Source organism: Rhipicephalus microplus, chromosome X, assembly GCF_043290135.1.
Source record: "Rhipicephalus microplus isolate Deutch F79 chromosome X, USDA_Rmic, whole genome shotgun sequence".
NCBI classification, from domain to species: Eukaryota; Metazoa; Arthropoda; class Arachnida; order Ixodida; family Ixodidae; genus Rhipicephalus; species Rhipicephalus microplus.
In genome coordinates this window covers 440,485,573-440,512,346 of record NC_134710.1, presented here as the reverse complement: position 1 = coordinate 440,512,346, position 26,774 = coordinate 440,485,573, and the positions used below count along the sequence as shown (strand labels likewise).

Here is a 26,774-nt window from a genome sequence, read left to right as displayed (position 1 = left end):
TAGAAAAACGTAATAGCTTGAACACCAAAGCCGCATTTTTTTATTTTTCGGGATGCACTCATTCATTATATTTCTTGCAGCAAAGAACCGACATGGTTGAGTTATTGAGCTTTGCCTATTTTGACACATGTTTGGTTCAGGCACTTGGGCAGCTCTCTAGGCATATGGTTTTGTGATTAGATAACCTAATTGCACAAAATCAATGGCGTAGCCAGTAATATCTTTTCGGGGTGGGGGGTTCAACCATGAAAAGCAACCTTATAATGTATCTTCTGTATTTCTACTTGCCATTTCCGTTTTTATACGACATTCCATGCATTCTTGCATGCGTGCACGTATCAAAGAGCGCGAACTTCTGCTTGATTCCCTAAAGCTGGGTGTGGTTGTTCATTGGTATTGTGAGCTGCATAGACACTGTATATCGAAGCTATGTTTCACGCGTTGTAGAAACAACAGCAAATGTATTGGGCCCAATCGCATTGTGTTTTGATCTTCTTAAACTGTCTCTTATAGTGATCTGACCTGAGCAGGGGGGGGGGATGAACAAAAAAACAAGAAAAAGGAGAACTTACCCTCTCGTAGATACAGACGATCATCTAACGAAAGTGTGCTTCGCCGTATATTTCGGCTAGGGTAGCAAAGATTCACCGGAGAGGAAGCCGCTCAGGAGTATGGTGAATGTAGCGCATCGAAAGTTTGCTATTACGTTTCCTCTCAGGTTGTTTGTCAAGCTTTCGCGCCACGCTGGAAATGGCGTGGTGTGCAAGCTTCATCAAAACACTTGAAAGCACTGGCGTCCGAATTACGTCTTGTAGCACTCGCAAGACGAGTATACGCGCACCCGAGGGCAGGTGATCCACTGGGTCGGGCACGAAACACAACACATCACGGCACTGGTGAGCGCTCCGCTTGATACCATGCCCGCCTGTCCCAGCGTCACAGCAGCCGTTGTCGAACCGTTACAAGACAGCTTGGTAGTGAACGTGCACCATCACTGTTGAAATAACGCGGCGGTGGCAGCCAAATCGAGAGATAAACGCCGTCAAAGCGAGACGGGCTCCGCCATGGACGCGATGTTGGCGCAGAAAGTTCACTCGAGAGCCTACTCAAGGTAGCTCGATCGCTTCCTTGTCAATCTCGAGGAAACGCTCCAGGTTTTTTCAAGTGAAGGAAGCGTTTCAAGTGAAGGGCGGTTTGTGAAAGGAAAAATTAGGCCCGTATTCACAAACGCTCCTTCACTCAAGGGCTCCCCTCGACTTGACGAAGTCAAGGAGGAGCGTGCTCCTCCCCTCAAGGAGCCGATGTGTTTCATGAACGCTACTCGAAGGCTCCTTCGCCAAGGGCCTACTCGAGAAACGCTCCTTAACTTTACTTACGCAGGACGCATCTGGTAGCGAGGGTATGTGATAAAATACCACAATAAATACCAAAAATTTAGGTTGAAACACTTTGGATAGGTTAAAAAATTGTCGACTGTCATTAAATGTGTATACGGTCGAAGTATTAAGCGAGATTTCAAATACTATAAGCTAGTTTCGATATCAGACAGGCACCACATTAGCCAAGCCACGCCAGAGCCGAAGCCGCCAGGATTAGATGCTGGTTTTTCGAAGACTCGTTTGCACGCGTGAACGAACTTTTGTTGCACCTCGTGTCGTGGTGCCGTAGTGACGAACGGTGCAATGTCTTTCAACGATGATCGTGGCGTCGCGCGTGACGGCAGGAAGACCACCACAATGCGGTTCGTGTTCACGCGTGAGGAGCGTGAACTGCTTGTCAATCTGGTGACGCGGCACAGGGCAGTTATCGAAAACAAGAGAACTGACGCGATCGCCAAGCACGCAAAGGACAGTGCCTGGGAAAAGCTGACGAGCGAATACAACAGCCAACCAGGCATTCGTCGCGTTACGGTGGCACAGCTGCGTAAGTTGTGGGACAATGAAAAGTCCAAGTGGAAGAAGAACCAGCAGTCAGAGGAAAAGCGAAACTTGTATGCCACAGGTAAGTTTACGTCTGTTTACTATCGTAAATGGTGAGTTTTTGAATAGCATTAATTGAGCAGGCCTCGTGGGCGTAGCGTTTGCATATGGGGGTCATATATGAATTTTCAAATTGCGTCTCTTGCGTAAGCTATCCGAAAACGCCCTAATAAGGGCATATTGATTGATTTGTGGGGTTTAACGTCCCAAAACCACTATTTGATTATGAGAGACGCCGTAGTGGAGGGCTCCGGAAATTTCGACCACCTGGGGTTCTTTAACGTGCGCCCAAATCTGAGCATACGGCTAATAAGGGCATCGGTTCCGCTCTGAATTATATGTCGTAAATATATGTGTACCTGCAAGAATTATGCGAATCATAGGCTTGCACAGGGTTCTCCTTCAGGGGAAGCGGGAGACGGTTTTTCGCTTGCAGAAACATTTTTTTTTAAATAGTATCACGTCGTCACCGTTCATTTTTTTTTCGGCAAAATCTTCCTGCACTTTTTTTTTCGCCATCGGGTGCCAAGTGTGTCATTCTATTATGAATTAAAAATGCTTTTGCTCATGTTGATTGTGATTTGCACTCTATATACATATATATTAGATATAAGTGCATGTTTTGGTGTCTTTGTCAGTATTTGTGTGTATTTTTCGGACGTTTTCGGATGAATTTTCTCGTGTTCTGGGCGATATTCACACCCGTTTTCTGAACGCTGTACTTATCATTTTCGGTGATTTCAATTTTCCTGCCATTAATTGGAGTGCCCTTACTGTTCCACCAAGTGTTGAAGCGCACAAATTTTTGCAGTGTTGCCTGGACTTTTCTTTAACTCAACTCATCAATTTTCCTACACGCTGCTCAGCGACAAGTTCCAATACCCTTGACCTAAATTTAACAAATGAACCCGATGTTTGCTCGAACATTAATATTTTTGATGTTCTTTCCGACCATGCGATTATTACTGGAAACTTGATTCGCCCACTTGTCGAAAGAATATCAACTAACAAATCGATTAGGTGCTATAACAGAGGTAACTTTGATAGCATAAATAATGAATTGTCTGCCTTTTACGAAGAATTTATACATGGTCACCTCCAGCGCACAATTCAAGAAAACTGGTAGCTGTTAATAAATAAACTTACTGGCCTCATCAATAAATTCATACCTGTCATCACCGTGAAAACCCGAAGCAGGGTTCCTTGGTTTACCCAGCAGCTCCGACGGTTGAACAACAACAACAACAACAACAAAAAACGTTTATATAAACAGGCCGTCCAAAAGGATACCTTTAACTCTTGGACGAAATACAAAAAATGCGATAAAGAATATCAGTCGCTTTTAAAATCTACTCGCCGCCATTTCTTTAACCATGATTTATCATCTATACTTGCAAATAATCCACGCAGATTCTGGCACGTTGTTAACCCCAAATGTTATCCTGATATAGTCCTAAGCAATAACGATGGTGTTTCAGTTCCCACATCTCAATAAGCAGATGTCTTAAACCAGGCGTTTTCCTCAGTTTTTACCAGAGAAGACGTTTCATCCGCTCCCATATTGCATAGTTTCAGCTGCACAGTCATGCCGGAGATTGTTATCAGTGAGGCCGGTGTTCTGTCCCTTTTAAAGAAACTAAAAATTTCTTCCACCTTGGATAATATAGGCTTAAATAATAAAATCCTGAAATCTATATCATTCAGTATCACCCCCTTCTTATGCGCTCTGTTTTCAGTCTTTGTCTACCGCAACCCTACCCCAAGATTGGCTATCAGCTAAAGTCGTCCCCCTCTTCAAATCAGGTTAACGTTTCTCACCGCTAAACTACAGGCCCATTTCCTTAACTAGTACCATTTGCAAACTCATGGAGCATATTATACACACTCAAGTAATAAACTATCTCGAACGTCACAATATCATTTTCAATTTTCAGCATGGTTTTCGCAAGGAATTTTCATGCGACACCCAACTTGCCGGTTTTGTTCACGACCTTCATAAATCCATGGATGCTGGTTGCCAGGTCGACGCCATTTTCTTAGATTTCGCTAAAGCTTTTGACCGCGTTCCTCACCACAGATTACTACTAAAGCCAGAACAACTTAACATTCACCCTATAGTTCTTGCATGGATAAAAGCTTTTCTTTCCTCCAGGTCTCAATTCACCTTTGCTATGAATTTTTATTCTTCCTCTTTACCGGTAACATCTGGTGTACCCCAAGGCAGTGGTCCTCTACTCTTCCTCGTTTACATTAATGATCTACCGAATTCTTTATCTTCACACGTTCGACTTTTCGCGGACGACTGCGTAATATACCGTAACATTTCTTCTGATTCTGACCGCTTAGCTTTGCAATCTGACCTTAACAAAATTAATCATTGGTGTTCAACTTGGCTTATGTCGTTAAATGTTTCTAAAACAAAGTGCATGTCCTTTACTAACGCTGCTACACGTTTTCCTAGTCAATACTCGTTGAATAATATGACACTCAAGTTAACATCTACCTACAAGTACCTCGGTCTCCACTTTCAATCGAATCTATCTTGGCACCATCATATAGAAGTCACTCTTGCAGCTGCTAACCGGTCTCTCGGGTTACTGAAACGAAATCTTAAACAGGCTCCATCGCAGTTAAAAAAACTTGCTTTTACCAGTTTAATTCGCCCTAAAATAGAATATGCCAGTGCCATTTGGGATCCTCATCAAGCCTACATCGTATCAAATATTGAATCTTTGCAAAACTGAGCTGCTCGTTTCATTTACTCAGATTATTCTACCTATTCCAGCGTAACTAACTTAAAAAACCGTGCTGAGCTAGAGGATTTGGCCATTCGTCGGAAATATGCACGCCGATCACTTTCCCACAAACTTTACAATCACACATCATTACATGACAGTTTCTTTGAACCCGCCTGTTCCATCTTTCCCCGCCGTGATCATCCTAACAAAGTCAAACGCCCGCTATGTCGCACACTTCGTTTCGCTCAGTCATTCATCCCGCGCACTATTATTCTGTGGAACAGTTTGCCTGCACATATTGGCACCGAGAAAGACTCGGTAAAGTTTTCATAGCTCATGCGCACTACGGTGACTAACAAAATATTTTTTGCTTTTGTTGTTTTGTTTTCTTTCGTTTTTTAACTATTGTATAACGCCATGCAATTGCTGCCCGTATTCATGGTTTGCGCTTTGTTGCGGTTGTCAGGTTGCACTGTATCTTGCTGTAAACCATGTTGTATTGCCCCCCCCCCCCCCCCCCTATGTAATACCCTCTTCTAGAGGGCCTTTAGGGGTAACCTGAATAAATAAAAAAAATTTTTTGCAGGACATAATTTTTTCTCTAACTTAAATCACTGTACAGTTTTTTCTCTTAATTTCTTTTCTTGTATTTACTGATGTATATTTCTCTATTTACTCTGTACTGGCCCCTCTTACTCGATTGCGTATTGGGCTTCGTAAGTTTTGATGAATAAATAAATAAATGGGTAGTAGTAGTACTTTAATAGTTATCTGTGTACCATAAATTTTCGCTGCCTGTTTCTCTCGCATATGCGTTGTATTCCTTAAGCACTTTCTTTGTGCTGTCACTTGAAATTTCGATGTATCCACGTAACATTTTCGCACCGCTCCGCTGCGGTGGTCTAGTGGCTAAGGTACTCGGCTGCTGACCCGCAGGGCGCGGGTTCATATCCCGGCAGCGGCGGCTGCATTTCCGATAGAGGCGGAAATGTTGTAGGCCCGTGTGCTCAGATTTGGGTGCACGGTAAAGAACCCCAGGTGGTCTAAATTTCCAGAGCCCTCCACGGCGGCGTCTCTCATAATCATATAGTAGTTTTGGGACGTTAAACCCCATATATCAATCAATCAATCAATCAACATTTTCGCACCTTAGGGGGCGGGCCATCTACCTGCCAGCCAATGAGCCCCTCATTGGCGCTTGTTGGAGCGGCGGCATCACACATGAGGACACGGCTCCAGAACCCGTATGACAGCGATGGAGTCCACCACAATCAGCCAGTGCTTTCTTTATCGACATCGCGGAGTTTCGAGAGCATGCACACTGGTAGCCAAGACAACACGAAAGAGCTGCTTGGTAAAGCACGAATGGGCAAAAACTGCCAGATGTAGCAACTGTCGTGCTGCTATATTGCATCAACTTGTGCATGTATACAATGTGGGAGGTGTTGCGTTTCAATGTTGTTTTGTTTTGCGACTAATGCCTCTGTGTTTACCTTTTGCATATCCATTTTACTAAAATTTACGTGTAAAAATATTTCTCATTCTCATTTCAAGAACATGCCATGGTGTTAACAGAAGTAATGCTATGTAATAAGCCTGCTATTACTCTTTTAAAACGTTCCTAGCGTAATTTGACGTGGTTCAGCAAGTACTTGTGTGACACATACATTTCACATCATGGGTGGCCTTATAATTATCCCAACTTTAGAATCGTATTTCAATTTTGTTTTTTTTCTGTGCAGATGCCCTTTTACCAGTGCCACTTCCCGTCAGCAAGAGGCTGACTAGCCCACGAGCTAGTACTCTTCATTTGCCAGGGATAGAATTCGCCAATTGATTCAATATTTTTGCTACAACTGAAGCTCATATTCGTGAAGGACAGTCACTTTCTTTATTGTGTTTGTGTCTGATACCGTATGCATGCACATGAAGTATCTGCCACCATGTGTGATTATGGGGACTTGTATGTTTGCAGAGTGACGGTGTTGCATGCCACCAGCTCACCTTATTTATTTTCATATTTACAACTGTTATTATTTTTATATTTCCATCACGTACTGATTTTTTAAAAATGTCGCGTGTTCCCGTAGAAGCATGGAAACACACAAATATTTGCGCCTGTACCATAAAGAGGCTTTTCTGATTTCGTCGCATGCCAGAAGAGTACCAGTTCTGCTTCTTTTGTATGTGCAGACACTACCAATTTCATGCCATGACCAGCTGTTGGAGTCACCAAGAGCTATGGGTTTGCCGACATCGGGAGCACAGGCACCGCTAGTCACAAGGACCAACTGCATGCAACTATAAAAGTTCTGGCGACATGGCTTCTCTGGTTGTGTGACTAACATAACACACGAATATTGAAGATAAGTTATTTCTACAGTTTTATGTAAAATTAAGCCTGCCTTTTGCATGAAATATGTGGTTAACGTATGTCACACACTTCACAACGAGGATGTGGGTAAAGTTATTTTAAATAAAATGCTTCTGAGGTATTCCGCAGTAAAGCTCTCTTAGCTACTGCCATAGCGATATTCAGGTTGGACAGAACAGTATTATGAATTATGTGTGCAAGTGACAGGCCGTGCATGACCCGGAAAAACTGCCACACTTCTCTTTTACTTGCAGGCCTGATGCGTGATATAAAACGGGAATGTATTTATACTTGCAGCAGCATCTAACAGTCATGCTGACACTGCTTACACGAGTTACGTTTCCCTACCTTATGCAATTGTATTGTGTGTGTGCAGACGAGACAATTCAGCCACAACTGCGATCGAGCGAGGGTGCTGGTTTCCCAGGACCTCAGACTACACAGCCACCCACGGAAGGTGCTTGCGCAAGCTGTCTCTCTCACACCTTGGCAGTAGTTGCTCCTGGAAACGAGGAGCCACGAACAGCAGCACCAGCTCCAGAAGAAAATGGGGAAAATTTGGTTGGTGCAGGAGAACTCCAACGGCCGAAATCAACGCGAAGCCGCCTAGCAGCCATAGAGCGTGCGCTTGCCTCAGAAGCGGCTGCCCGAATGGAGGCACTGAAAACTGATTAGCGGTGCAAGGCACAGCTGCATGCCCTAGAGCTGCGCTTGCGTAAGCAGCAGCTCTTGCACCAACAAAAAATTCACAGGATGCAAGTGCAGCGGGAGCAGGAGCTGCATAAAATGCAAGTGAAGCTGTTGGAGCAGCAGCTGGAGCAGCAAAAATGGCGCTCCAACACGGAGCGCCAGAAGCTGCTTTTTGAATTACAGAAAAAAAAACAGCAGCAGCAGCGCATAGAAACCCAGCCGGAACCAAAAGAAAGCATGTGTGCAATCTCACACACCTGATGCTTTTATTTAAAAGGCATCTGCAACAGCTCAATGTGTGATAAAAAAATTTTCTTGTTGCGAGTCAGCAAGGATGAAAAGAAAACCTAAAACGTGACGAATTCAGGAACTTTTCAGCATGCTTTCGTATGTGAACATGCATAAATTTCCCAATCTGAGGTTGTTGGTCTACTCAAAAGAACATGTTACACAATTTATTCATTAGGCGAGGTAAATGCACGAGTAATCAGCCGCATTCGGCATCGAGATCCGAGTAGGGTGTCGGCTTGGTTCGCCACATCAGGCTGCTGCCGCCTTAAGTGTTGTGGGATAATCACCGGTGGTGGCTCCGCGTCTTGCCTTAGGACTGCAAGATTGTGTAGGGCAGCACAGGCCGTTGTAATGACTGCGAAGCGCTCCGCCATGTTTTGTAGCCCCATGTCTAAACACGGGAAGCGACGTTTCCACACGCCAAAAGCCCGCTCGATCAAGTTTCTAATGCGCATGTGAGCTGCTTGATACCTATGCAAAGAAATCAATGCCGTATTACTGTATGAACATACACCTATTAAACGATACACTTCAGTATTATAGCCAGGCCGCTAGTCAAAACTGTTGCTGCTAATATGCCGATTCTATTGTAACGTGGGATATATTCAGGGCACAAAAATGATACATGTACCATGCTTATTGTAATAAAAGACTTCAAGCGCGATAGGTAGCACACACGTACACGTTTCGTTCTGGAGATGAAAGTTAAAGGGTTACACAGGAGTACTAACCGGCTCTCAGGGCTGTCTGGTGGCGGGTCAGCCATCGGGGTCATGAGGAAAGACGTGCAGGGGTATCCAGCATCGCCAAGTAGGAGACCCGGTACTCGTTCTTTCTCGTACAGAACGCGTGTATGACTGTTGTCGAAAATACGACTGTCATGCACTGATCCCGGCCAGCTCGAAACGACATTGTGTAATTGTAGCTTTGGCCCTGCAATCACCTATTGAAAATGCAATACATGTTATACTATGTTTTTGTGCTGAAGCAGCCGTCTACTACGAACGTACTTACTGCCTGCATGATCTTGTTTCAGTGCAGTAGTATTCACTTTTGTTTCAGAGTGCATAGCTACAGTCATAAAAATTTAAAGCTATTCTATTTTTGGGCCAATCTCAGCTGCATTCACGGGACAGGCGTCATCGCAGACGAAACACTCATGCAATATATGTGACGATATTCGGATCGCTCCACAGCCAGCACTCGCACGAGAGGGGTGAATTACCACTGCAACCAAAAACTTCAGTCCCCCCCTTCCACTCCACCCCTAGCATTGCAAATGGGACCTGGGCCTGCTCGCTCATCTCGGGAATTGCTTACCGCGGACAGAAGGAGGACCGCGAGAGAACACGTGATGTTTGGTGTTGTAGCAAGCAATCCGTGGGTTTAAATCGCGATTTGGTCTTTCTTGTGAATACAGCTTCACTGGGTTGCAAACAAGCTAAATGAAATAATAAAAAAACGCCGCGTTGCGACAATAGCATGCACGGGGTTTTATAATCGAATTATCTACCATGAAGTTTTTTTTTGCTAATATTCAGTTTATGGAATGCCTTGTGCAATGTTAATGTGAATTACTACATTTTAGAACTACTGCAAAGCTTTCAACGTTAGCAGCGAAGAATGAGCAACTTACCTGAACATTTATGGAGAAGTACCCCTTCCGGTTGCAGTAAACTTCACCATTCGGCCCACCAGGTGATTTGATACGGACGTGGGTGCAATCTACGCACCCTGTCACACCGGGAAACTTGGCGATCCGGTAGAATTCCACCATCGTCTCACAGAACCTGTCATCGGAGTTAGGAAAATTCACGACAGCCGAGAACAAGTGCTTCGCGATCAGCCGTGACACACGTTTGATGACGTGGCTCACCGTCAGCTGAGACACATTCACCCAGTCGCCCATCACTACTTGAAAAGTACCCGCTCCATAAAAGCGCAGCGTAATCAGAAGCTGCATCACAGGTGGAAGAGGGTGGCCACGATTTTTGTAGCTCTCCTCAAATGGGAAGCACTCAAGTAGCTTCTTCACGCTGCTCTTGGTGAAGCGATAGCGCGCGAGAAATTCCCCCCTGTATTCACAAATGCTCCTCGACTCGACCCTTCACTCGAAACGCTCCTTAAGTGGCGTTTTCCCATTCACAAACTGCCCTTCACTTGAAATGCTTCCTTCACTTGAGAAAATCCTCGAGATTGTCAAGGAAGCGATCGAGCTACCTTGAATCGTCCCTCAAGTGAAATATCTGCGCCATCATCGCGTCCATGGCGGAGCCCGTCTCACTTTGACGGCGTTGATCGATTAATTTGGCTGCCACCACCGCGTTCTTTCGGCAATGACGGTGCGCGTTTACTACGGAGCTGTCTTCGAACGGTTCAGCAACGGCTACTGTGGCGCCGGGACAAGCGGGCGTGGTGTCAAGAGGAGCACTCACCAGCACCGTGATGTGTGGCGTTCCGTGCATGAGCCAGTGGATTACCTGCCTTCGGGTGTCCGTATACTCCTCGTGCGAGTGCTCCATGACTTACTGCGGATTCCAGTGCTTTGAAGTGTTTTGATGAAGCTCGCACACCGCATCAGTTCAAGCGTGGTGCGAAAGCTTGACAAGCAACGGCATAGCAAACTTTTGATGCGCCGGGTTCACCGTACTTTAGAGTGGCTTCCTCTCTGGTGAACCTTTGCTGCCCTAGCTGAAATTTACGACGAAGCACACCTCCGTTAGACGACCATCTGTACCAATGAGAAGGTAAGTTCTCCTGTGTTTTTTATTTTTTTCCAGCTTCAGTGAGATTACTATTAAAGACTGTTTAGGAAAAGCACAACACAATACATTGGGTGCAATGAGTGTGCTGCTGTAGCTACTACGCGTGAAACTTAGCTTCTTTATACAGTGTCTATGCAGCTTACAATACCAATGAACAACCAAGTACACATTTGGGGGTCAAGCAGATGTTCATGCTCTGTGAAACCTGCATGTACGCAAACGTGCGTCGAGTGTCGTATAAAAACGCAAACATATCAAATATAAATACAGCAGATACATAATGAGATTGTTTTTTTTAATTTAACCCCATTCCTACCACACGAAGAAGAATTGCTGGCTATGGCACTGATTCGTGCAATTAAATATTGAAATTATATACCCATATGCCTGGTTAGCTGCCCAAGTGCCTGAGCCAAACATGTGCCAAAATAGTCAAAGCTGAATACTTGAACCATGTCTGTTCTTGAACCCGACATACACTAATGAATGTGTGCACTGTTAGAACTAAAGAAAAATGCGGCTTTTGTATCCAAGCTATTACGTTTTTCTAATATTATTTCTTGCCTCTTTTGTGCAGGGGACCAGCTGCCGACAGAAGAACACAGAAAAAAGGCCTCCTAAAATCTGCCGTATTATCAATGCATTGCAGAGTTTGTACGACTGTATACAAAAGCACAAAAACAGCAGTGAATGCGTGCAGCTACACTGCATTAGGCGCACTATGGTGTCTACTTCCTTAATCTTATTTATGATGTCCTCCGAGCTCGTACTTTATCTTTATAGTGTGTAGGTTGTATATGTTTGATTGATGAACACTTTTCATTTGTATTCTTATGTTTGCCACGTTGCTCCTCATCAGCCAATTGTAATAAAGGTCCACTTGCCATTCACAACTTCTGTTTTGTTCATTTATCAATACATAAATATCGTCGTGTTTGTATTTTCATGATGAGACAGGACTACAAAAACCACTTCTCCGATTCTACAGGAAAGCAGTTCTAGGAAAATTAAACTTGTTTTATATAAAGGAGCACCACTCCTCTTCCATGGAACTGAGATGGCGTGGTTCTAACTGGTAGACTTGCTAATGATCCAGCAATAGCGGATAATTTATTTACAGGGTTCTGAGCAGATGTATCCACGATGACTGCAATACTCTTGAGCATTTTTCACCGCTTTGTTGCACTGGTCTTCAATAAATCAGCAGAATAATATACGCTGCTCTTGACGACAATTTCTCGAAGGTTGAGAGAACCCACAGGATAGTTTTAAAACAGAACTGCGCCAAAAGTCAGACGCGGCTTCAATTTTATCATCTCCAAAAAAATAAAACATCCCCTATCATTTATGTTGTGCCGGAGCTTTGGAATACAGCACAGACACCACGATCCTTTTCAACAGGTATTTCCAGTTGTTATATTGCAAATAAAATCAAAAACATATGTACGAAGGTCATTCATGCACTAACGAATGTGCTTCTGAGCATGCAGACGAAGGAGACGGGAAAAAAATTTAAGACGTTGCCGCAGTGTGAACTTGAAGACGGAAGGTGCACAAATATAAAGGTTACTTCTATGCGAATCTGTGAATTCGAGGGGAGCCCTTGAGTGAAGGAGCGTTTGTGAATACGGGCCTCAGGCCCGTATTCACAAACGCTCCTTCACTCAAGGGCTCCCCTCGACTTGACGAAGTCAAGGTGGAGCGTGCTCCTCCACTCAAGGGGCCGTTGCGTTTCATGAACGCTCCTCCACACTTCCTTCGCCAAGGGAGGCCTTGGAAATTCTCCCTTCACTTGAGTGAACTGCATGCGCCGAGAAAAGCGCCTGATAACGAGAGTATTCACAATTGTGATTAAGAATTGCCTATCTATGTACATTAAGAGAACGCCTTTTCTAGTTATTGTTTTTTTCTAAATTGACATTACAGCAAAATACGTGCATTTAGAGTGGTATTGTTGTTTTTCTAAGCTTTGTGCTGATAGAGTTAGCGAAACCTTCCTTCAAGTCTGGCAACAGTCGAACCCACGCAGCTGAACGAACAGCAGATGACATTTCGTCTGCTGCTGAACGTGTCTACTTGCTTAGTTTATTTTGTCTTGTATGCGTCTAATAACTGCACTTTATATTTACGGTAGTGCTTGCGTGTGTGTCGTTTGAGAGCCTACTTTTACCGGGGTGACTAACGAACTACGTGAGCGATGACAGAAAGCGCAATAGATGGTTTGTTGCTTTGTTTACTTTCCCTTTACTGAGAGCCTTCTGATCACTAATGTAGCCACCGAATGTATAACGCGGCGGATTGAGTATTTTTATTATGTATCACAGTATGTTGGCGTGCTTTTAGCATTCACCACTGCATTATGTATAAGGATTATTCGTACGTAAATTCGTTCTCGCTACGGGAGTACGTGCACAGTTCCTAATTTCAGGGGCCAGTGCAATGTTTCTTTTTCTCACTTACTGCGAATTTCGCCGTGGCACTTTCGTATTTGTTCCTCTGCGTATAATAGAAAATTTGAAAGACATTGCTCGCAACTGATATTCAAGGTTATGCCAGTGTATCGTTAAAAACTAGGCATGTTATACTCGTGGCTGAGCGTTCGAATTAGACTGCTACGCAAGTTAAGAAAAGCGATCGTGTGCCTTTCTTTCACTATGTGCGAAAAATGCATTTTAAAGTTGTTTTCTTCATTTAGTAACACATATAGTCGGTTAACAGGGACTGGTGTGTGTGTGTGTGTGTGTGTGTGTGTGCGTGTGTGTGTCAACTTTAACATTTTAAACTTCCGAGGAATAAGTTATTGTTTTGCATTGTTTTCTATTTGCCCTGCATTTGTGGATGCGTCTAATTTGACAGATTCGCATAGAAGTAACCTTTATATTTGTGCACCTTCCGTCTCCAAGTTCAAACAGCGGCAATGTCTTAAAATTTTTTCCCGTCTCTTTCATCTGCATGCTCAGAAGCAAAATCGTTAGTGCATGAATGACCTTCGCACTAATGTTTTGGATTTTATTTGCAATATAACTACTGGAAATACCTGTTGAAAAGGATCGCGGTGTCTGTGCTGCATTCAAAAGCCTCGGCACAACATAAATTATGGGGGATGTTTTATTTTTTTGGAAATCATACAATTGAAGCCGCGTGTGACTTTTGGCACTGTTCTGTTTTAAAAACTATCTTGTGGGTTCTCTCAACCTTCGAGAAATTGTCGTCAAGAGCAGCGTATGTTATTCTGCTGATTTATTGAAGACCAGTGCAACAAAGCGGTGAAAAATGCTCAAGAGTATTGCAGTCATCGCGGATACATCTGGTGAGAACCCTGTAAATAAAATATCCGCTATTGCTGGATCATTAGCAAGTCTACCAGTTAGAACCACGCCATCTCAGTTCCGTGGAAGAGGAGTGGTGCTGCTTTATATAAAACAAGTTTAATTTTCCTAGAACTGCTTTCCTGTAGAATCGGAGAAGTGGGTTTTGCAGTCCTGTCTCATCATGAAAAGACAAACACGACGATAATTATGAAATAATAAATGAACAAAACAGAAGTTGTGAATGGCAAATGGACCTTTATTACATGTGGCTGATGAGGAGCAACGTGGCAAACACAACAATGCAAATGAAAAGTGTTCATCAATCAAACATATGCAACCTACACACTGTAAAGATAAAGTACGAGCTCGGAGGACATCATAAATAAGATTAAGGAAGTAGACACCATAGCCCGCCTAATGCAGTGTAGCTGCACGCATTCACTGCTGTTTTTGTGCTTTTGTATACAGTCGTGCAAACTCTGCAATGCATTGATAATACGGCAGATTGTAGGAGGCCTTTTCTCTGTGTTCTTCTGTCGGCAGCTGGTGCCCTGCACAAAAGAGGCAAGAAATAATATTAGAAAAACGTAATAGCTTGGATACAAAAGCCGCATTTTTCTTTAATTCTAGCTGTGCACACATTAATTAGTATGTCTCGCGTTCAAGAACAGACATGGTTGAAGTATTGAGCTTTGACCATTTTGACACATGTTTGGCTCAGGCACTTGGGCAGCTGACCAGGCATATGAGTATATAATTTCAATATTTAATTGCACGAATCAGTGCCATAGCCAGCAATTCTTTTTTGGGTGGTAGGAATGGGGTTAAATAAAAAAAAACAATCTCATTATGTATCTGCTGTATTTATATTTCATATGTTTGCATTTTCATACGACACTCGACGCACTTTTGCGTACATGCAGGTTTCACAGAGCATGATCATCTGCTTGACCCCCAAATGTGTACTTGGTTGTTCATTGGTATTGTGAGCTGCATAGACACTGTATAAAGAAGCTAAGTTTCACGCGTAGTAGCTACAGCAGCACACTCATTGCGCCCAATGTATTGTGTTGTGCTTTTCTTAAACTGTCTTTAATAGTAATCTGACCGAAGCAGAAAAAAAATAAAAAAACACAGGAGAACTTACCTTCTCATTGGTACAGATGGTCGTCTAACGGAGGTGTGCTTCGTCGTAATTTTCGGCTAGGGCAGCATAGGTTCACAGGAGAGGAAGCCACTCTAAAGTACGGTGAACCCAGCGCATCAAAAGTTTGCTATGCCGCTTGCTTGTCAAGCTTTCGCACCACGCTTGAACTGATGCGGTGTGCGAGCTTTATCAAAACACTTCAAAGCACTGGAATCCGCAGTAAGTCATGGAGCACTCGCACGAAGAGTATACGCACACCCGAAAACAGGTAATCCACTGGCTCATGCACGGAACGCAACACATCACGGCACTATTGAGTGCTCCTTTTGACACCACGCCCGCTTGTCCCGGCGCCACAGTAGCTGTTGCTGAACCGTTAGAAGACAGCTCCGTAGTAAACGCGCACTGTTATTGTCGAAAGAACGCGGCGGTGGCAGCCTACTTGATCGAGAAACGCCGTCAAAGTGAGACGGGCTTCGCCATGGACGCGATGCTGGCGCAAATATTTCACTCGAGGGACGATTCAAGGTAGCTCGATCGCTTCCTTGACAATCTCGAGGAAACGCTCAAGATTTTTTCAAGTGAAGGAAGCGTTTCAAGTGAAGGGCGGTTTGTGAATGGGAAAACGCCCCTTAAGGAGCGTTTCGAGTGAAGGTCGAGTGGAGGAGCGTTTGTGAATACGGGCCTCAGTCTGTGAAGTGCTCCATGGGGTTCAACCGGTCTCTCAATTGTTGGCGTGGTATGCTTACACAGTCCTCTACGTCACCAAACAGCTCGTCGACGCGGAGAACATAATTGACGAACGACGCGTAGTTTGCCATAATACTTGGCTCGAGGGACGATTCAAGATAGCTCGATCGCTTCCTTGGAAATCTCGAGGAAACGCCCAAGATTTTCTCAAGTGAAGAAAGCGTTTCAAGTGAAGGGCGGTTTGTGAATGGAAAAACGCCACTGAAGGAGCGTTTCGAGTGAAGGGCCGGGTCGAGGAGCGTTTGTGAATACGGGGGTTAGACGTGTAAACGCACATATAAGGGGACAATGGAATGACTGCCACCATAGGTGATTGGTAGAGTATCGGACGTGGTAATGAAATGTGTGAATTTTGTATCCTGCCAGTAGCAAGTTAACTTTTTATTGACTTTTTTTTTACATTTAAATAAAATAATCTATTAGGATCCCTTATACTTCCGTATTTCGTCAGTTCTCGTAATAATGTATCAAACAAAGACAAACGAGCCGTTGAATTCACCCTAATTTCTTTCATTTATATCGATGGTCTTGTTCAGGCAGAACTTATGCCTTCAGGTACTATTCAAAAGATTAGTGAACAGCTGCTGGGTCCTAATAGGATCACGTGCTACGTGACGCTGCTAAGTGAGACCAACTGGCAAACAGAGTGTTTTCTACTAGTTCCAATACAAAAAGGCAGAGTTGTCTGACACTCCCACGTTTAAATGCACAAATGTACACTAAAAACTGGACGGAGAAATAACCGCTACCGTAGCTCAGTGGTATAGCATCAGATATAATTTGGTTGTGAAGCAACTTATGGTGATCTCCATCCGGTGTGCGTAACCACACTTACTACGCATGCGCAATAGCTGGCCCAAACACTGCCAGAACGCGCTCAAGCGCAAGCGGGTTCCGGCGTGTCTTTGGTGCTGGGTAAGGTGCTGTAGCTTCTTCCCCTTACACTCTCAGCAATCATGTGAGTGCGTCAGGGAGCGAGATTTGCAGACACGCGAAGGACCCGCGTGCTTCCGTGGGGCGAATCCGTTTTGTGAGCTCAATGAAGAGCTCGGGAAGAGTAACAGCAACAGAAACTTAAGTGAGTTCATGGTGCGCTACATTTGCAAACAGAGTTAGCAGTTGACAAGAGGCCCGTGAAGAACGGAACTTTAAGTCGACCAATGCGCGGGTTCGCGTGCTGCTCAAGGTTTTCTTCAGTAGGAAATGGTGTAACTTTCGAAGGTAACCAGTTCGTATGCTGCCGGTGGCAATTCATTTTTCGATCTACCCACACTATAACGCGGCACCAAATTTATGGACCCTCACGGCTGGTTTTTTCGGTCAGCGTCGCCGTTTATCACCGCTCTCATGCCCTGGATTCTTACACACACACACACACACACACACACACACACACACACACACACACACACACACACACACACACACACACACCATATATATATATATATATATATATATAAATATATATATATATATATATATATATACATTTATATATATATATATATATACATATATAATATATATATATATATATTATATATATATATATATATATATATATATATATATATATATATATATATATATATATATATATATATATATATATATATATATATATGCAAGGGCCTGCCTTCGTCAGGGAAGAATAAAAACAATTCAGAAAGAATACTTTATGGAGCGCGGAATCGAATGCGTTGCCTGACGCTCATCGGCGCGTGGTGCTAGTCACTGAGCCATGTTCAAACGGGAAGCTACCAAGAGTGGTGCTAATCTCAAAAGAAGTATGCCCATGTTTTCAGAATTACCAGCAAGATGGCGCTGTTACGACAGAGTGTCCTTGTATAGTCTCCGCTTTTAGTTGGCTCTGCAGTGCGGTCGGGCCGGTCGGTTGGGGCAGGTGAAGTGCGCAACGAGACATAAGTTTTCCTTGTATTTGTTTTTTCACTTGTTGTGCTGTAGAGGGGTTGAAACAATGTTATAAACACCGTTAATATTTTTCCCCTAATCAAGCTTCGCTAACTTGCTTTGCGGGTACTCTGGGTGTGGGCCACGGGCAACGTTGCAGTGACGTTGGCCCCGTGAACGGGATAAGCGGCAGTTTTGAAGAAGTTTGGTGCGCACGGTTAGTTGTTAAACTAAGACTCGAACACGAAGGGGGCCTCGTGAGAAGCTACTAGTGAAGTTGAACACACGTGTTTATGGTGTAGGCGACAGCTTCAAAGAGCTGTTGAAGTAGGAGAGTTAGCGGAAGCGGCTGGAAAGCGGGATTGAGATTGAGCTGAGGGCTGTCGAGCGTTCGGTCCGATGTTAGGGTGGGCGATGGCTAAGGAGGCTAGATGAACCATGGCTCAGAATGAGCAGGTACAGTGCGAACAATGCAAGCATCAGTGCTACCTGGACGAGACAGCCTTTAGGAGTTTGGCCGACGCGGAGAAGGCGAGCTTTGTGTGCAAGCTGTGTGAGGCACTGAAGGTGGCAGTGTGGCGCATGGAGGCTAGATTGTAGAGCTACAGAGGGAGCTGAGGGTGAAACGGGAGCAGAAGATGGAACTCCAAAAATAGTTCGAAGCGTCGCATGAGTGGGATGAGGCTACTGCCAGCCTATTAGTGGGAATGAAAGGCGACCTTAGAAAAAGAACGGGAAGGATGGTACGAGCTCGAGCAGCGGGTAAAGGAGCTAATTGCGCTTTCCCCTGCCCTGAGCGGTGTGAGATAAAAGGCGTGGGTAGCGGAAAAGGCGACAGGCGGGAAGGGACAGAAGAGAAGGGAGGTCAGGGGGCTGCAGCGTCTGGTCACAGCATGGAGGCTCCGAGATCATACAGCTCTGTGGCGCGGCAGTCTTCGAGTAGGGCAGGAACAAAGGACCCACGGCAGAGAGAGAAACAGATGAAGCAAACAAGGTCGCCATGGCAAACAGGAAGCCAGAGGTTGGAGCGTAAAAAGGTCCTAGAGGTGTTAGACTCTGATGTGGCCATGGTTAGGGATGGCGTCTTCACAAGAGTGAAGGAAGATGGGAAAGTGTGGGTGGAGACCCAGTCAGAAAAGTGCATGGTGGATGCACTGGCCAAAGCTCAGGAGGTTGTAGAGGTCAGCTTTGAGGGCGAAACTATCGTCATTATTCATGCTGGTCTTAATGATGTGCTGAAGGGAAAAACTTAGAACCATGGGAGACAGTTAGGGGGTGGGATACGTAAACTCCGAGACAGCTCTGGAAGTCTGCATGCGACCATATACACACATGCCACAGTCTCGTGGGATGAAAAGGAGGGTAGTGGAGGCCGACTGTGTCATCGATGTATGAGCCGGAAGCTCGTATACAGTGTAATGAAGGTGAACCAAGACCTGTATGAGCCACGCACTCACCACTTTGCACGAGATGTTTTTCATTACAGTGGTGCGACAGGCAAGAGGGTTGGTAATAGGATGGGTCGTGAAGCCACAGCTTTTTTAGGGGGGTCCAGAGCCGTGAGGCCAACAGAGTAGCGAAAGAAAATTCTGAACGGGCACCATTACTCAGGCCTCATGAGATCCATGGGAGAAGAAATCGACGTAAGCGCAAGGCCCGAGCGAAATCAAACATAGGTTATATTAACATGCAGGGTGGCAGGAATTGGTTGAAGTGGGAAGAGATAGAAGAGCAGTTAAGGACGTGGAGCTGATGGCATATGGTGTCGTGGAGACACATCTTGGTGATATATAGCAACCACTTTGCAATCTGGACTGCGTATGGGAATATTGTAACATAACAGAAGGCAGCAAAAAAGGAGATGGAATTCGTTGTACTTATACATAAAAGTATTGATTGGTAAAGAGTCAAGCAGGGATGCACGGAACATTTATGGTTAAAAGTGAAAGTGCCTGGGCAGGTGACACTCCTTGGTTCGGCGTACTTGTGGATAGGAGCAAAGACCTGAGAGGAAAGCCAGGTAATGGTGGAGTGTTTAACAAATCACATTGAAAACCTAGGAGGAGAGCGCTAGATGAATATACTAGGAGACAAGAATGCGCACATAGAAGGAATAGATGGGTATACGGACCCAACAGGGAAAATGACCGTGAATATGTGTGAAATGCGTGATTTGATCTTTTGCGATACTACTGGAAGTGTGAAAGGCAAATAACACGAGAGGTAGGAAGGCTGCAATCGACGATATATCATACACTGATGTCACATAGCATGTATGATAGGCTCAGGAAAGGGCACATAGATAAAAGTGGCTCCAGCTGTCTCGGCAATGATCACAAACACATCAAGCTAAAGTTTAGAAGATCAATGAAAGTGGTAAGGCGACAAGATGAGTAACTAAAGGGCAATTTTTATTCAAAAAGACCAATAGGAATAGCTACTAAGAAATTTGAGAAAGCAATCACTGAGGATGATAAAACAGTTTAGTCGTACACTAATCTAGTTAGACTGTTCAAGCCAAAGCTTCAGAAGGTACGTGATAAGTCACCCCGGTGAAGGAGACACAAACCCAAGAGTTGGCGGAATGAGGAGGAAGTTAAGAGAACAATAGCAATGCGCCAGAAAGCCTCTAGTGAACACAGACATGCTAAGCAGCGGCATGAATCAACAGATCATGTTGAAAGAGAAGAGGGTATGTATCTAAGCTGTAGAAGGGAAGTAACCCTTTTGATCAATGAAAAGGTTTAAAGAAAGGAGGCTCAGTGGCTGGCAGAAGTATATGAAAACGATAAAAAGGCTGCTGAGAAATTTTGGAACCATCTAAACTTCCTAAAAATGAAACAAGCCTAGAGAAAAGGTTCATAACTACAACTCAAGGTGTTCGGCTAGAAGGGGCTGAAGGTATTGAATATATAAGAACAAGGGTGACATAAAAATTTCAGCAAAGATGTGCCTTATGCACCTTTACAGACAAGGCTAGATGAAGTGGCGCAATGGCTCCATTTTCACAACGAGAGTGGGAAAGGGCTGAGAAGAGAATTCCTAGTAGTACATCAACAAGCCCTGATGGCATTGAAATTTGGTGACAAAGGCATTGGGTTCCAAGTATAAGGAGACTTTAAAAGAGGGAGCGAGCAAAACAATTATCGATGCTGAAACCCCTGATGGATGGGCACTTAGCAGGATGAGGATGATCTATGAAAGAATGGGGGGCAAAGCTGACATAAACTACTATGATCTCATAACAGTGACATCAGTGGTCTACAGGCTATAAGGGGAAGACTTCAGGCGTGGAAGGAGGATGAGGGGGTGCTGGGAAACGGCAGCATGGGTTTTGGAAACACAGGAGGTCGGCAGACAATCTGTTCTCAATGACTCAGGGCATCAAAATAGCAGAAAACGAACACAGACACCTGTGGCTAGCATTCTTAGATATCAAGCGAGCGTACGATATTGTAGCTCAAGAAGAACTGTGGGGAACACTGAACACACTAGGTGTGGAAGATAGGGTCGCTAATTTTTTAAAAGATATCTATAAAAGTAATAAGGCAGTTATAAAATGAAAAAGAAAACAGGTATCCAAGCCCGCAGAAATAAAACGGGGGCATTCGCAGGGGTGTCCTCTGTCACCATTGTTATTCATGATGTACCTACGAGAATTCTAGGACAAATTAGAGAGGAGTGGACTTGTCTTCAACCTCTCTTTCGTCAAACAAGTGAAACTCATTGAACAGGTGCTACCAGCATTTATGTACACAGATGATATAGTGCTATTGGCTGACAACAACGAAGATTTACAAGATCGGGAGACATCTGCGGTAATCAGGGAGATAGGTTAGATTGCAGATTCAGTAAACAAAATCATCAGTCATGATTTATAATAATAACGAAGGTAAAGAACTTATAAAAGAGGAGGTTGTCTAGAAATAACAAATATATACAAAAGTTTGTGCGATAGATAAGCAATGGGACCGAATACCTAAAAAAACACGAATCGTACGTAACGAATAAAGGTAATAGGAATGCAGTGGTGATCAAAAATAGGGCACTGTGGAATTACAATATGTATGATATAAGATAAATTTCGAAAAGGGTCCTGGTGTCTGGTCTGCCGTTCGGCATTGCAGTCTTGTGCATGAGGTCAGAAGTTCAAGCAAGATTAGGAAATAATGAACGTAGAATAGGTTGACTTGATTTAGCAGTTCACGGGAATACACCAAATCAAGGGGTCCAAGGTGATATGGGATGGACATCATTAGAGGCAGGTAAGGTAGCAGCAACATAAATTTTGAAAAGCGATTGAGAAAAATGAGGGGGTGCGTTGGGCTAGGAAGGTATTCAGCCACTTTACATGAGGAATGTTGATACAAAATGCAGGAAGTGAACCAAACATTTTACTGGTAAATTCTTAGAAAAGAGTAAGGGCTAAACCAGAAAGGACTACCAATTAAGGAGAACGTTAAAGAAACGGAGACCGACATGTGGAGAATTGGCATGATTAAGAAGTCGGCACTAGAAATCTATCAAAATTTTAAGGAGGGATTGCCAAGAGAAGGATCTAGCATAACTCTCGAGGTAGTTCTTTTCTGCTTAAGGCCAGGATGACAGTATTATCAGCCAAGATTTATCGGGCCAAATACGAAGCATTAGACATGGTATGCAGTGCGTGTGGAGAAGAGGAGGAAACTCCCGAGCATTTGATAATGTTCCGAGAGGGCTTCAACCGATAGTTCAGGATGATGGCGCAGAGTTTTTCAAAGCACTGGGGTTGAAGGACAAGGAGGGCAAAATAGGCTTTATGCGGGTAGAAATAACTAGGAGGAGGTTATCTGATTGGAGACTAAACTCAAGGCACGAGTGAAAATGAAATCGTTCACCGCAAAGTACCCGTACTGAACTTCACTACTTAAAAAGAAAAAGGCATATTTATTTTTTGGCTGACTTGGTTTTACGGCCAAGTGGCGTTAGCCACCGCCGCATCAAAAATGTACAGCCATGTCAATCAATCCATTCAGATTTAAGTTCTCTCGGTAGTAAGTAACTGAATGAAAAAATTTAGACGCACACCAAGAAAGGATGTATCATCAAGACGGGCTGATTTCCTCGCTGTCAAGAAAGAACGAAGGTGTCCCCGCACTGGTTTGGCGCTTAGAAAACGCAGCAGAGAGGAAAGACCCTTGTCACCTCGACTCCACATCAGGTACAACGGCTTTCCGGTCAAATAAGGAGGCAAGTGGGCAATTTTTTAAGCCATAGTACATTTTGAGACACCCGGTGCAGCGTGGTATTTGCTGTATAGGCTGCAAGCTGAAACCCAAACCGCTTGTACCTTCACCTTTCGAGGAGACGCGAAGTTTCGGGGATTGGCAGTTGTTAAGCAGTGACGTTTATCAAATGAAGAGGAATTGGTTGACTTGTCCTCAATCCCCCTCTTTCCATAGCTTCGGCTAAATGAAGTGACATGTTTTACGATAACTTGTCAAGCCACTACGTTGTCCTACCCGAAAGCAGACAGGCAAGTCTGACACGTGTACCGGTAGCCAGGGTTTCTGATCACCACTCTACTGTCCGAGAAAATTCTCGGAACTCCGGTGATTTGGGATCATCGGACGTGTGCAAGGTGTTGGTGACGGGCGCATAGCGTGATGTGGTGCGTTCGTGAGCATATTGGTCATCGTTTAGACTGTAGCCCTTTCACGTGCATTGTGTGGTATCTTTCCTTACTTGCGTGAGTGGAGCACCTAGACCATTGGGTGCCATATTGGCTTAAGCCACAGACAATGCTCCCGGGTTTGGCAACGCGGCTTTATGCAAGCGAAATATCTTTTGTATATCTTCAGTTCTTCAGTTCAGTTCTGCATTCCTTCAGCAATCTTCGTCCAGAGTGAGACTTTCAGCCAGAGTCCTCGAGCTTGAGTTCCTCGAGCTCATTTCTGAGCTCCTCAGCCTTGTAAATAAATTATTGTCGATAGTACGAGCACCTCATCTGACTTGTTCGACGATGATTCCTACGACGGGGGCCCGCTACCAAAACTGAGACCCGCAGGATGTGGAGTCGCAACAACTGTACGGCAGCGTTGGGATCGCACCAGCCCATCAACGTTGAGAGGCGGCTAGACAACAACTGTCGGATGTTACGAGCGCATCGACTTCGGGAGGCACCCGAATGGCATTTCTGGGATTACAAGAGGTCATCGACTTCAAGAGACAACCGGACGGCACTTCTGACATTCGTGACGTTGGAATGTCTGCGAGCTGGGCGAGTGCGGACTTTCTCTGTTAAAAATTTACCAGGCCTTTACTATATGCGTAAATAAAAGCTGGTAGGGAGATTAGCTATTTTAGTCAGTAGGTTAACAAATAACATGTGTTAGGTAAAGAATTTAGAGATAATATAAGTTATTTTTGGTTGGCGGTGGCAAGGTGAACAGTGACAGTTTAAGATTCCATGTAAGAGCCTGAGGAAGCTTTTTCTGACTAAGTTAACAGGTGACGAGACAAGGAAGATAACTGGAGCTGTCGGTGTTGTCAAGGACTATTAGTTGCAAGACAGGAATCAATTGTGGTACAGAGAATGGTACCGGAAGCAGTTATGAATCAGAAAGCCCAGCGAAAAACCTGGCTGCCAGCGATCGCAAGGGAGTTAAATCAGGATTTGTCGGACTTTCTAACAAGAACCAAACTGACTGGGAAGATCACTGAGATATGAATGAACGATGAGGAACTCTCAGGCTATATCGTAGACATCGAGGAACGAGAAGCTTCCGAGAAGGCCGAGGCCTAGAGAAAAAATGCACAAGCCAAAAGAAAACATGGGGCTAGGATGCAGGCTTTTTCTGAGGGGATAGAAAGGGCATATCCTACATAAGAGAACTGCATCGGAGTCGAGTTCACCATGTATATGTGCAGTATGTGTAGCGCGCGAAAGGTGCGATGAAATGGCGAGTATGGTGCAGTGTAAGGTGTTGGGACTCTGGGTCCTGCCGGTCTCGTTTTCGGTAGCTGGCCCCGTCGCAGGATTCATCGTCCGACAATTCAGCAAGAAGAAGCGCCCGAACGAACGACAGAGATTTATTTACATGTTGAGAAGTGATCAACTGATCCAAAGAAAGAAGAGAGACATACAAAACGTTTTCGGCATTTTATATCGCCGCGTTGCCAACACTGGGCGCATTGTCCGCATCGTCAGCCAATACGGTGGCCCCGGCACCTCGGCCACGAGGGAGGGGAAATACACCTCACAACACATGAAGGGGCACAACCTAACACGATGCCCAAATATGGTCACGACGCCCTAAAGATGTCCAAACATGGTAATGAACGCACAGCAGATTCCGGAATTCTCCCGGCGAGGGGGAAGAGCCTGAATAGGGAGGTGGGGGTCGACGACACAGTCGGTCAGGAACCAGTTCTCCCAGCAACTCCTCTTGCTTGGTTCTCTAGCGTAAAACCAGTGCATTGACCTTTGTTCTCGCTTGACTGCAAGGCCGTCTCAGGTGCAGGCTATCCCGGGAATGCTTCGACGATCTCCCAGAGGGGTTCGCAAACCTTCGGAGAATCCCAATGCTGGGGCCGGTCGTAACAGAAGTGACAGAGAAAGCCACTGTTTGTGAGGTTCCGCCCAAAAAAAATACGCGTTTCTATGAGCGCGACATGCAAAGAGGTCCTTCTGCATAGAGAAAAGAGCGACAAGTCATTGTTATTCAAATGGCACCCAGAGAAGGTACGCGACTCTGCGATGGTACGGAGATAGTGCATACAGAGAGCAGGACCGTGGCTGATATGCAAACTGCAGCAAGTCCAAAAGATGTTCTATGTGAAACCGAGGCTAGTTCCAGTCACCCTGATCGGGTCATTGAAAAGATTGATGAGCCGGAGACTGTGCTAGCGCCTCAGCAGGGCAATGGATTTTCGGATGTCGAAAGAGAGGACGAAGGAAGTCCTAAATATAGCAAAGACATAACGCTACTGAAACACAACAGTTGTGCGAGAGGGGGCGAGCTACTGTTGAAAGTATTTGCCACAGATAGCGTGGTAAATGCCTCAGAGTGTGAGAAGGTATATTGCGAGGTGGTCGTAGATGTACAAACAGGCGAAAGTTAGGTGGAGGATGGTTCCGAAGAAAAGTCGAATCCCAGTGGCATTCACAGAGCTTGTGTAGTGTAGGCAATGAATAATCAAGAGGCAATTGACACCGAAGAAAACCGCATGATCGAAGAGTAAGCGGCGACCACGGCAACGACAGAAATTTTGCGAGAAGATGAGCTGGAGGCCATTTTGGCTGCAATCACCCAAATTACCAAGAGCCAAGGCAATATGAATGGCCAAGTGGAATATGTCGAGAGTCAGCGTCACACGCTCCCCGTGAAGTGCTACCACCGAGTGACAAAAGCTGCCTCAACATCGGTGGGAATCTGCTCCGTGTTACCGAAACTGAAAAAGAAGTGGGCCGAAAGAATCAGACGCAATCGCGAAAAAGTCTGGCATACTGGAGGTGTCCAGAAAAGATGGTGCAGAAGCTGAGTAAGACGTATAAGTTGACTGGAGAGGAAACCACCGTAATTTATCACCGAAACTGCCACAGTATTTTGAATAAATAGGTGGAACTACTGTTACTGATTGATGGGCAAAGAAAACAAGCCTGACATGATTTCTCTATAGGAAACAAATGAAAAACGAAGACTCCCAGTTTACGTAACTTACACTGGTCTCCAGGAGAGTAGAACGGCGGTGCTCGTACGGAGCAGCGTGGTGACTACTCAGCATGTTATGGCTCAGGGTGGCTTCGAGCACAAGCTGGTAAATATTCATGCTA

General features: G+C 44.7%; 2 protein-coding genes across 2 annotated transcripts in view; one reads left to right on the top strand and one right to left on the bottom strand.

Moving 5' to 3' along the window:
* The window catches only part of LOC142776606 (uncharacterized), a 201,957-nt gene that overhangs the window by 121,405 nt on the left and 53,778 nt on the right, over nt 1-26,774 (bottom strand). The gene's annotated exons all lie outside the window — the stretch shown is intronic.
* Nucleotides 1,707-8,253, top strand: LOC142775503 (uncharacterized). Its single transcript, XM_075876941.1, has 3 exons — nt 1,707-2,001; nt 5,871-6,071; nt 7,357-8,253. The coding sequence occupies exons 1-3, from the start codon at nt 1,737-1,739 to the stop codon at nt 7,764-7,766; spliced, it is 876 nt and encodes a 291-aa protein (XP_075733056.1). The 5' UTR covers nt 1,707-1,736; the 3' UTR covers nt 7,767-8,253.